Source organism: Sipha flava, unplaced genomic scaffold, assembly GCF_003268045.1.
Source record: "Sipha flava isolate LNK unplaced genomic scaffold, YSA_version1 67_pilon_pilon, whole genome shotgun sequence".
NCBI lineage: Eukaryota > Metazoa > Arthropoda > Insecta > Hemiptera > Aphididae > Sipha > Sipha flava.
Window position 1 is genome coordinate 68,270 of NW_020273607.1, and position 13,169 is coordinate 81,438.

Here is a 13,169-nt window from a genome sequence, read left to right on the forward strand (position 1 = left end):
AGCCCTGCGGGCGGTACCACCGTCTGCTCACAGCGGTACACCTGGCCCAGGTACGTGACCGTCCACCGAGCGCCATCGTACCGCAACGTGTCCACCACCGACTGCTCGGCGCCTTCCGACACGTTCAATAGGTTCTCGCAAACCAGCCGCGTGTCCCATAGCACCGGGTCGACCGCGTCTCCGTTGCAAAGCGCGCAGAATCGGTTCCGGTAACCGTGTCCCGTCGCCCGGCTGGTCACCGGGTTGTTGAGCATGCCGTCTCGGTAGTCAGCAGGCGCCTCGCACGCGTCCCGCACTCGTCGGTCCGTCCACTCGGCCGGGCACTTGTTAACCACGTAGACGCCGTCCTCGAGGCTGCCGTCCACGCGCACGCACTCGAACCGTTTCTCGTTCCGGTGCGTCGTATTCTTGTAGAAGTACGGAGAGTTGGTGCAACAATCGCCATACTCGTCGCACGCCTCGTCGCACTGGCATTTCCTGCTCGAACTCTTCCCGACAACATCCTTGTTGTCGTCCGTTGTCGGGCAACTGAACACCAAACCGCCGCATATCCTGCGAAACAAGAATAACAATTATCTACTTTGGTCGACACAGTGAACGTCGTCCCACAGACCCACAGACCCACGTCCCGAGCCCGTTCGCACCGGTGAAACTTGTTCCGCGAGAAACAATAAAAACCGTATTTACTCCAAAATTTACACACGAAACGAACGAATTAAAATCAATCAGATTGCCATTGGATTGGATGAATTGTCAATTTTTATATTTTGATTTTGTAATTATTATTATTATTATTATTTTATTTTATCATAAAAATTGTTAATACTGATAATTAATCATAACCTACGACAAGAGGTATTAGCTCAGTGTATGAAAATGCTATTAATTCAAATTATTTATTATAAATTGTATTTGTTTCTATTTTCTAGCAATAAATTACTTCATTATGTCATTCATTTACTTGTTCCCGTAGAACGAACGACGAACACGTAAATAGTATCACAGATTTAATCCGATACAGGCAACCACCACGCAGTCGCAAGAAAATATTAAATCAAGTCGTTTGCACTTTGTTCGATGCCCAAACGTAGTCCTACAGATGATTTAAAACAAGGAAACGCGTTTTCATTCAAGCACATGGTCTTGTACAAGAGCGGTCTCTCGACGGTTGCCGCGATACATGATTAATCGGTATTCATTAGATAGTTTAAGTCCGCAAGGGACAAGAGTAAAATTATGCTATGGTATAAATTATAAATATATTTATGATTTTAATTGATTAACCGCATATTTTAGGACGCATTGTTTGACAAGGAAATCAAAATTGTTTAAAGTATTACAAGCGTATAAAACTCGAAACATGGTGCCTGTTTAGAATCGAACGGATTACTTGTGATTCGGTATGGAAGCAACCGCGATCACGAATGTTATTGTTGTTTCACCACTAAACCTCAAGAATCCGCGTACGGTGCAAGTTGATTCTGCGCGCACAAGTTTCACCGTGATCGTATCGGTTCTAATCGAACCGTTCGCTCGAGACAAGCGCAATAACAACTCGTCAATCACAACATCGTCAAGCACAAACGGTATTTTTCCATTCCAAGCAACATCACGAACACTTTATCGTTTACTTGTTCGTTACAACACCGATCACGTTGGACGCGTGCGACCGTTACACGGCACGTACGGTACTTATCGTGCACCGCGCGCTTTGTTGTACCGTACGGTAATCGTTAATGGACGCGCAACAGACGGGAGAGCAGTGTGTCATCTCAGGTCATCTCGCCCGAATAACCTAACCTGGTGCGGTTCACGAACGGCCCATTTGCGATTAGCCTCCACACGATCCGCGCACGCGGGTCGTCGACGATAGGTGATCGCGTGGCCGATCCGAATTTCGATGGATCTGTTAAGGCCGGTTTACACGCCAACGACTTATTGTACGTTTTATCGAACACGACTGTTAACTCTCCACCAGCTAGTGCGGTGGTCGTCCCATCCGGGTAAGGTGCTGGGCGAACTGGTTGAGTAGAGGCATTGTTCGGCAACCTGTACAGTGTGTAAGGTGTACGTACGGACAGCCAGTGTGACTTTTAATTTGTATTTTAGTTGTTTGTGATAATAAACGCGTTTTAACTATTCATTTAAATAGACTGTTTTTATTAATACCGTGAGTTTACGACTGAGAAGTTAACACGACTAATCGTATCAAGCAAAACGAAGCGTGTACACAAGTAAATCGTACGCCTTATGGGCGCGGATTCGTTTCACGCGAAGTTAATGGACTTAAATAATAATAATAATAGACTTTAAATTTTTATTTAATAGACTTTAATAGTTTGAACAACTTAATTTTTTTTTCTTTTAATAATTATAATACATTATAGTATATTAACCTATAATATTTAATAAATAATAAAAAATTTGATTCGCGTGGTATTTTTTGTTTTCTTGCGAACATGTCTGATCTACGGAAATTATGTTACACACGTACTAGGAACATTATGGTAAACCACAATAGCGCTTCTTCCGTGTCGTCAAAAATCACTAAAATAACTGAATACTACCGAAGAATGAACAGAAATACGGTGAAACTGGGATGGAAAACTGAGTAAAAGTTGGAACGTGTAGACACTTAATAGTTAATCGACTATTTGTTTAATTACTATTGTTCATTTTACGTGTCCAGCAAAACGTGCAAGAAGTCGTTGCGTGTAAGCCGGTCGAAATCGTACCGCGCATAATAGCCGCGCGAATACATGTGCGAGCCGAACCTACCGCGAACCGCTCGTGAAGGGTTCCTCCGTGTTGTGTTCGTTAATGCCACGTATAAACTTGAGATCCGCTCGCGAACCCATTACGTACCGGGTTCGCGGGGGGTTGGTCAAAAAAACCGACTCTCGATGGATCGGAGCGAACGGTTCGCGGTAGTTTCGGCTCGCACGTGTGTACGCGCGGCTTTATGCGACGTGCCCTACGTAACGTGTACGTGACCTACGCGCAACACCACCACCTGTGCGCGCGGCCGTTGCTACACGTCTGTCACGCGCACGCGGAGCGAACAATTAAAATCGCGACGTTCTGGCCGCGTGGGCCCGCGTACAAGTGCACCGGAACGCGGTCGAACCGTTACGTCTCCGAGACGACAATAACGTTTGGGCGCAGCTTAGAGCGCGCGATCCACTTGAAAAAAAAAAAAAAAAACCATTTGTTCGCCTCTGCGTTCGTTTTTCTGCCGACACGGATCACGCGTGTCCCCGTCGTTGCGTACCGTTCGACAATCCCAAAGGTGCGTTTACATTGTAGTTCGGACGCGAGCGAATCGTACCGAATGCAGGTAGTGCAAACGGTTTGTCGAACGCGAGCGAATGGGCGGCACGACCGAAGAAAACGCTCCTCGTTGAGTTCGAACGGTATTCGGTTGTGTTCGACACTTTGTGCCGAACCATGAACGAATTCGCGTACGAATGTAATCAGGGCCGTCCCGAAGGGAGGTCTTGAGGGGGCGTCTCACCCCTCAACGAAAACACCAGTCAGCAGTCGGAATTATTTCATAATAGCCTAGAAGGACCTAATTTTACTAACGGAAAACAAATATTACATATTTCGTAATACAGTGTATACACGAATAAAATTTATAAAACTACTTATTATACAATATAAAGTATTATATATAACAATGCATTATATATAAATAAATTGTCAATTTTAAGAACGTGCGGCACTGACACATATATACATATTAAAAAGTAAAAATACGACTACATATAGTTTATTATACGCTAATTCGCCAACAGCGATCTTTGATGCACGACTTTGGGATGAAAACGAACCCATCGTTTGGGGCTTAAATGTTCGGGAAAATCAGTTGTGTGCAAGTGTTAAGAGAAAATTGTTTTGTTAATTCGTTCTTACACTAGACATGGTGATATCTGATATCTAAGTAATTTATAATACTACGAAAAAGTTCAATACGCGCAACGGTGGGTACTTCTGCCCCTAGCAATCCCTAAATCCACCACCATACATGTATATATGCAGTGGCGTGTTTTCGGGGATTCCCGGGTCTCGACTTCCCCCACCTTCCCACAAAAGAAGTAAGCTATAAATTATTTGTTACGAAGGTACAGAGAAATAAAACATTCATTTATATCATGGGGTTGTAAATAACTTTTCGTTGGTATTGATAATGATAATGATAATAGAATAATATAATTATTAATTCATATCTTACATGAATTTTTAAAATATTATAAAATCACTTATTTTTTAGAAAAATTTTAGTCCCCTACAAAAAATTTGAAAATACGCCACTATATGTACACGTTTCAAAAAAAAATCAAACACCTCCCTTATACACTGAGATTTGCATAAGTGTATATCGCAACGAATATTTTAAGAACTTATGCTCTAAAACATCCGCAAAAACATTAAATATAGCAGTACAAAAATGTTTAGCAAATCAATATCAAACTGGAAGAATTAGTTGTTTAATACAATTATTATACAGCTAATTTTCAGCCAAAATTAGTACCAAAAGCGCATTAATTGTAGACGTGCTATAACTTATTTGGGCATAGAAGTGATTATACAAGTAATTCATTTGAGAATATTTTAATATTAAGTTAATTGTATTTATAATAACATAAATGATAACACAATTATCATTCAAATTGATATATTATAATACTTTTTTTAAATAATTAAGATTACCATCTATAATTGAATATCAGATAAGTAAATTCTATTGAGTTATATCTCAAAATATGTAAAGTAAAATATATTTCATATATTCTGTAATAATTAAAAAAAGAGTATTACTTTATGGTATATTTTGACGTAATTATTAGTACTGTTTTGATAAATTAACATATAGAATAATAATGAATGAGAACCACATGGTTAAATGATCACTATCTATGCGTAATACAAACAAAACAATTTGCCAAAAAATAACGAAACGTAAAGAAAAGACCAGCATATCATAAGACTACTATTAAAAAGTTAAAATTTAGTTTCAAACAAATCAAACAAATATTATTCACTCACTTTTATTATTAAGTGACAAAACTAAAATATTATATTTTTCATAAATCAAGAAAACTAAATTCTTTAAACTTTGTAAGTTATTGAACCGTTCAAATTAAGAAATAATTTAGTTATGTCACTTTTCTCAGCCTTTTTGTAATTTTTTTAATTAAAGTAGCTAACCTGTTTAACAGCTGAGTCATTGTTGACGTTTCTAAACTATATATAATGCAGACATTGGCCTAAGTGTTCGTTAGAAATAGTCGCATCTTCAAAACCACATTGAAAATCTGCTACGTAGTTCATTGTTCATAAGTATTTATTATTTTATTTCTTGACGTAATTTATATACACAAAACACAACCTTATGCATGTTAAAGGTAAAAAAGTATACTAACATAATAATATTTTTCAGTTTTAATACTTACTATGGCATAACAAAATAACGTTTCTCATTATTTTAAAACTTTGAAGTAAAATATTTTAAAAATATATTGGATCTAAAGTAAATTAACAAATTTTATAAAAACCTCAGATCTAAGTATCAGAATGCACAAAATGACGCATTGATTTTTAGAAAAAATTATACATTAAACCGATATGAATATATTGTTTTAGATCTCGTGTAACTACTATTTTTCATAACTTCTAACTTATAAAAAGACAATATCAGTTGAATAAAATAAATACCATCGAAGTATAGGTGTTATTAATGAAAATATCAATTATTTTAAATTATTATTTAACAACAAAATCAATTTATAAAAACTAACATTTCAGCGAAATTCTGTAGTCACTAACAATTGCCAATATATACATTTATCTACAGTAATACTATAATTAAATGTTTAAAAATGTTTTATACGAGAAAAATACATTAATATAAAAGTGAAATAAAAAGTACCTCACTCCTAACAGAATTGAATTTATTAAGCTAATGAACAAGAAAGTTAAAATAAAATAATACTGAACTATATCAGATGAAAACCAAAAATAATAATATCATTAAATAAATGAATTTGACAATAAATGTTATTGTTATATTGAATTTAAACATTCACAATAAAACATAATTAATATCTATTTTTAGTCATTTGGTGATGGTAAGAATTTTAAATGTACCTTACCAACTATATTTTTCATCAAACATATTTAACTTCAATATATATATATATATTTGATTAAATTATAATTTATAGCGATTTCAATTATATTTGATACGGTCTCGTGCACCTAATTATATTATTCAGTAATTACACATTTATACAGTATTTTTAAATAATATCGTATATATGTTGTAAATACAGTATTGACTTATGATAAGTTTACTCTTTATTGAGTTGTGCAAAAATTGTAACTTACTTATATGGTGTATTAAGATCTTTATGTTCAAGGTCGATGGCAGCGGTCCACGATACAAGCCAAATAAATATTGCGATAATAAAATGTATTCCAATCTATGAACATAATAAAGGACATTTTGTTAATACACTACGTTAGTAAATTATAAGCAAATTATTTTTAGATCACTTTTCCATTCATAGATCTATAATTTGAAAAATAAAAAAAATTATAAAAAATAATAATGGTAAATAAAAATGCCTTCCTAAAAACGTGATGAAAGGAAATCGACTTCACTAAAAAAATAAAGAAGATCCAACGAAGGATACAATTTCCGTTCATTCCTTAATTACTTCATAATAACTATGAAATTCTTGTGTGTCATTTAAACGTTAATGATAAAATATGGTTTTATTGCGTCAGTTAGTAAACAAATAGAGAAAGGAGGCAAATATTTTTGTCGAAAAAACAAAATAATATTGTAAGACGAGCCACATGTATTATACATTAAGGTACAACATCGTATATAATGTCAATTTATTTTACGACGTGCAACAATTATTGTTACACACACACACACACATAACTTCAATGAATATCCAACCTGTTATTTAATTTTTAATGTAAAATAAATTATATTAATACAAAAAAAAAATAATATTATAATTGTAGAAAACAAAAGATATAAGAGACAAAGTAATATTGGAATGAGACCAAATAGTTGTAAAACACAAATTCGGATGAACATGGGCGGACGGCGAAAACAGATCTCAAGGAATACGCTCAAAAAGCCTGACTTTAATACTATTACAGTGATGATGAGAATAGGTGGCGGTTGTGATGAAGGGAGCGAAAACTTTATGCGGACTATAAAAGTTAAAATTTATATACCGAAAATCCGCTTTATAATAATATTATATAGGATTGAATGATCCTTTCGGAGATATATAACATAAAGAAACCAAGAATATAAGGAATAATTCGTTAAAGATAAAATATATATGGAATTGATTCCTACAGAAATAGAATATGTATCGATTTTCATCGACCTGCGAGGGAAAGTCTGATTCTCCCGAAATTGTCTACAAGACTATAATGTACAATTGTACAAGACGAGAATCTGTAGAGGAAGAGAGAGAGAGAGATGAGAATATCTCATATATAAGACACTATAAGTGGACACGATAAGCAACGGTTTCGAGAAACGTTTGACATAACTATGCGTTGCGAAACAAGAAAACAGTTATGAATTACAACTTTATACCGAACGTGTAATACGCGCGCGTACACGTCGCGTTACAATGGTGCGTAAATATTTAAATATTTCCTTGGAGTTGCGCAACCACGGCGCACTACCGATCGTGTGAAAACATGTTCGAACAACCTATACGGCTCCAACGGATTTCACACGTCTCGTTGTAGATGGTTGACGTGTTTGTGTGTCCTCGTGTGCGTCTCGAACAAATACGAGATACGCAGTGGCGTAGCAAGGGTATGGCGAACTGTGCCTACGCCAGGGGCGCGAATTGCAAAGAAGCAAAAAATTGTGCAAAAGTCGTATTTTTATCCTACAATCAAATCGAAGCTTATACTTTTTGAAATACGTAGATGTTGTCTATTTGTACATACTAAATGTGAATTTAATAATGAAATAACGAAAATAGTGGAAGGACATTTAAATAAAAAATTTCATATGAAAAAATTATTGATGAATTTGCTGGTCATAAAGCGAGAAAATCAAATTTTCAAAGTTTAAAATTATCACAGTATATTAACTTATAAATATAAATTATCCATAAAAAAAAATTCGTAGTATCAAATTTTAATTAGTTAAAAAGAGTTTTTTCTAAGTTTTCCAGGGGCATTAACGAGTCTTCTTACGCCACTGAAGATACGCTTGCGGTTTGGGGACGTTATATTCATGACTGGGTTGCATGTAACGGTTGAGTATATTATAGATGAAAATTATCAGTTCGAATTTCTCCGGAACACAGGTACATAAGTGTCTGCGAATTACACTAACGGCACGTTGCCGTGAAAAAATAACATAGAATTTATAATGCACGGTAACGACGAAGAAACTTATAAGTTGATGACATCGTCAATTTGGCACCTGGACGAAATAAAAAACAATGAAAAAAATTACTGATCGGAACGCAATGGTAAATCGATAACGATGTCCGATTGCACTGCGCATTGCAGTTGTTACGTTACCTGTAAAATAACAATATATAAATAATATTACGTACAAACAAGTAAACAGCGTTTTGCATGTACATCACAGGAAATAAATCGGTTTTCGGTAGTAATCATAAGCGTACGTACGGAGAGGGGATGCCGGTTGTGCCGGCCACCGCCCGAAATGTTGTAAGCGGGGCCCTACAATTCAAGTCCAGCAGTAAGGGTCCCTATTTTAACCAACATTGCTCAAATTAAATCTAATTTATTGTAAAATATTTGATAAAAAATAAATGACGTTTTGTAATGAAAAAAATAAAACAAACACTAATTATGATAATATAACATTGTCTACAAAAGTAAAAATCATAAACAATTGAAGCTATTTGAGAAGAATGGATGAGATTACGAGGAAAACATATATTATATATTCATTATATATTCAATATACCGCGATATTATATAAAAAAATTTAAAATTATGTTTATTCGATTATTTCTACGTCACAATCAATTAAATATACTTGGACGTTTCGTTAAGATAGGGCCCAAAAGTGTTGTAAGAACCCCCTAAAATACAGGTCTGCGCACGCCTACGGTTAAATGTTTTGAATCATTTTCGCGAAACGCTACGATATCGTCATCGTCGAACAATAACGCGCGTTCGTCCCGTCAACCAGTGGCGTATCCAGGATTCATTTAACGGGGGTGCTTTAAAATTTAATAGTAAGTGGGGGGCTTTGCCACCCCCCTCGTATTACATTAATAAATACCATGTATTTATATAAATTATTATTGAAATTAAAATTATTATATTAAGACAGTATATGTAAAATCTACAAGTTGTATACAACGTTTATTCAAATTATACTGTAAGCTTGCAATTTGGTGAAATACCACAAAATACGGTCGACGGGAATTGTTCTAATCGGTATTCGTCAATTGCGCCGCATTTAGGATATTACCTGTTTAGTATACATCTATTGTGCCGGTATAACAACTATACAGTACAAGTAAAAATCACAATGGCTGAAAACAAAAATTAAAATTAAAATCAAACTTATCATTTTACATATTTGGTATTTACACTATTCCTACAAATTTTGAAAAGTTTTTAAGTCTAATATTAAAATTAGTTATGTCTATTTTAATATTTATTATTTTGTCATCAATTTAGAGTTTGGTCTATTTGTGATAACTAAGAGAATAGGTACTTATTATGATTGTTGCGTTACATTATTTTTAAAACTTCATAAAAAACAAAAATATTTCCCAAACGCTGAGTGAAATGCCTCAAAGACTTTGTTGTTTTGACTAATATGTTACCTACATGATGGCAAAAAATATGAGGGATAAGTTGCATTTTCATCAATATATGTATCAATGAGGTAGTCGCAAAATGTATTGACTCGAATATCGATCAGCGCAATAGATTTACATACACCTATAAATTATAAGCTTTTTATATCGGCGCAATAGATGTTGTTGGACATCAAATCCGATAATTCGGATTTCGCGCGATACGACCGTCACGTCTCGTGTCGCAACGGTTGCCATCCTGGAAGAGCACCGTCGACGCGCAGCTAAGTCGACCTTTGTTCCCCCTCCCTTCCGGCGAACCGGCACGCGTCTCCATGTTTTTTTGTCGTTGACCAGCCGTCTTAGCGAGTAGTCGTCTCAAGCCGTATTGCTTTTTTCGCGAACCGTTGTGCCACCGCCGTCAATTGACTTTTTACGTTTTTTTTTTAGTTCCGTGCATCTGAACTCTTGTGTTCACCGACTGGTCCACGCACGTCCTTCTGCCCGAGATTCGAGTCACGGCCGCCTGTGCCGAAAACCCCACTCGTTTACGCGCCAACGTGTTCCGCCCGCCGTTTCTACGCAGTGCGAACCGTCGCGTATTTATTATCGTGTTTGATACTTACTCGTTCAACGACCGCGTCGTCCAGTTTTGGAACTACTTCCTCACAATCGTCGACCAGCGCACGCACGCACACGCAAGACAGTGTCGTGATCCCGTCCGCAACCATCGCTCCGGATCAAGCGTAACGCCATCGTCGTATAATCTCCGAGCCAGGTCGTACATACGGATATTTATATCATTATCTTTTTTACACGTACACAAACGAGTATGTATGTTGCCCGGCTGTTGCGGAAACGAAATCGACGGCTTCGGCCGATCCGGTAACGGATTACCGGCATGGGACGGCGGCACACTTACGAGGCGGCAGCGGATATCGGTGTGTGTTTACTCTTGTGTTTTTTTCTCACGCGTCGTATAAATACCGCGTCGCGGAGCGTTTCTACTCCGCCGAGCGGTTCCGTTCAACGAACGCGTCTCCCTCCCGTGCACCGCCTCCTTCAATTCGTTTCACTCTTCGGACGTCGACGGGCTCGGCCCTTTTTCCGAGCAAACATGTAAAACGTTGCATTAGCACGCGGCCGTTAGATACTGGCGAAACACGGACGATCGTTGACCGTGAACGGCTTGCGTACGGATAAAGATTTCGAAAATTCAGGTCCACACAAACACGTTCTTCTCAGCGGGCTCGTTCGTCAAATAACCGACGGCGGTGGCGGTCGATGCATTATAACAGTGTTGCTAGTAGCGGTTTTTAAAACGTCTAAACCCCACAAATCGGTACCAACGTTAGCTCATTTTTTATCGAACAGCACCCACACGTTGGGGGCCCGACAAGAACAAACGTTCGGTCGCCAACGACGTCGTACGGCCGACTTACTACCGAACACTCGAATCGCAGTATGTTCTATACGTATTGACCATATTTTCTTCTGCAGACACCACGTAAAGTATTCGGTAAAAAACCTCGGGAAGAACATGTTTCATCAACATACATTCATGTACACGGGCAAGCCTATACTCAGTAATCAGTCGCGTTTTTGCGTACGAGAAATAATAAAAACGTGAAATTTTTGTTTCGCATTGTTTTCAATTAGCTATACCGGATGTCGGAAAACACGTCTATATTATAAACTCCGTTCATACAATAATAGGTATTCAATTACCTACTGAAAATTAATAAATATTTAAATTGTACATATTAGGTATATTAATATAATCATTAGTTATCGCTATTATTACAATTTATTTATATATTCACTGCTGGTATTGTATCGCCTTTAATATTTTTTTATTTTTCCAAGTCACTGTATAAGATATTTAAAAGTTCAACAAATGTTTTTACAGGCTTTTGTAACGACTAAAAGTTGTAGAAAAATAAACTGATCGTTACGAGTCGACTAGTGCAAATGGGGTTGGTCTACGAATAATTACGTCCCGTTCTTCGTGTCTTCGTCCCGTTGTCCCCAGGAAAATTTTCGGAGCACTAAAATATCCCGTTTTCAGAAAAATAGAAAAAATAGCCATAATCAATTTTAATCTGCCGATGAGTTATTGTTTCTACGAGTATTTTATTTAACTATTTTGTGTGCATGTAACGTGTACATAGTGTATTACTGCATGGATGATGTTAAACGGAATCGGTACTGTGTGGCGTATCAAAATATAACTGCACTAATAAAATATAAAAATACCTATTGTAGCGAACGATGTATCAATATGGACGTATTAACCCAATGTGTTTTAATACCGCAAGATCAGCGCAAACAAAAAATTATTTTTGACATTTCATTATTTCGGTACTACAGTAATCGTGGACCCTTTTCTTTTCTTTACGCAGACGCTTTTCCTTTTTTATAAAAAAAAATTTGTATTTAATAAAATTTAATTTTTTTTATTGTCTCTTAAAACCATAATAGTACATTGTTTTATTAATAATTATCAAATAAAAAAATTTATTTTTTTTTTGTTCCGTTTTGACTAGAAAAATATACGGTCACCTTATCTATGAGTGTCAATTTATTAATAATTTGCGATACTCAAATACGATGAGTCTATACAACAAATGATTAATACAATATTGTCATGAGATTTACCATGTTTTAGAAAAAAAAAAACTGTAAATATGCAGCATATACGCTCGATGGATACGTCTCGTACAGTTCAAAAGTAAAAAACGCCGCGAAATCTGCGACGTACGTAATGCGCTTCATATTTTTACAACAGCTAATAATTTTAATATTATTCACACGTCGAATGAAACGAGCAAACACAACTGCATCTGAATTCTGCGCAACGCTACCGGTCCGAATTTATGACTTTTTCGAAAGTATGCACAACGTAATATATAATAAACGGTGATAATGTGTTCAGTTTTCATTTAATAATACGAGTATCATCATGCGTTTTCGTTTATAACTGCATAATATATTGTTATAATTAATTTTAATTTTTGGTTTTTCCGCCTACTATATAATATATTTAAATACCTACTCGTATATGCATCGTCTGATTGCAAGAGTTGTCCTCACAAATATTCAAATTTCAACCTAATTCATTAAAATATGTGTTATACTTAATTTTACTACAATGCTTTTGCTGTATTATAATGATACAAAAAAAAAAAATCAGTCAATTAGCTTAACATGAAATATATAGATTCACATAATTATCACGTTTGGTTGGATAATTGTATTTATCTGATCTTCACCGTACATTTACTCGAAGTCGAGTTTTGGTTTCGCTGTAATGATTATGTGTGC

The 13,169-nt window shown here is 36.0% G+C and overlaps 1 protein-coding gene across 1 annotated transcript in view; it reads right to left on the reverse strand.

The window, feature by feature from the left end:
* The window catches only part of LOC112691800, a 34,599-nt gene that overhangs the window by 9,634 nt on the left and 11,796 nt on the right, over positions 1-13,169 (reverse strand). Inside the window, exons 2-3 of the mRNA XM_025566203.1 lie at positions 6,391-6,485; positions 4-552 (exon numbers count right to left, since the gene is read on the reverse strand). Coding sequence (XP_025421988.1) covers positions 4-552; positions 6,391-6,485 — 644 coding nt within the window. The remainder of the gene's footprint in view (positions 1-3; positions 553-6,390; positions 6,486-13,169) is intronic.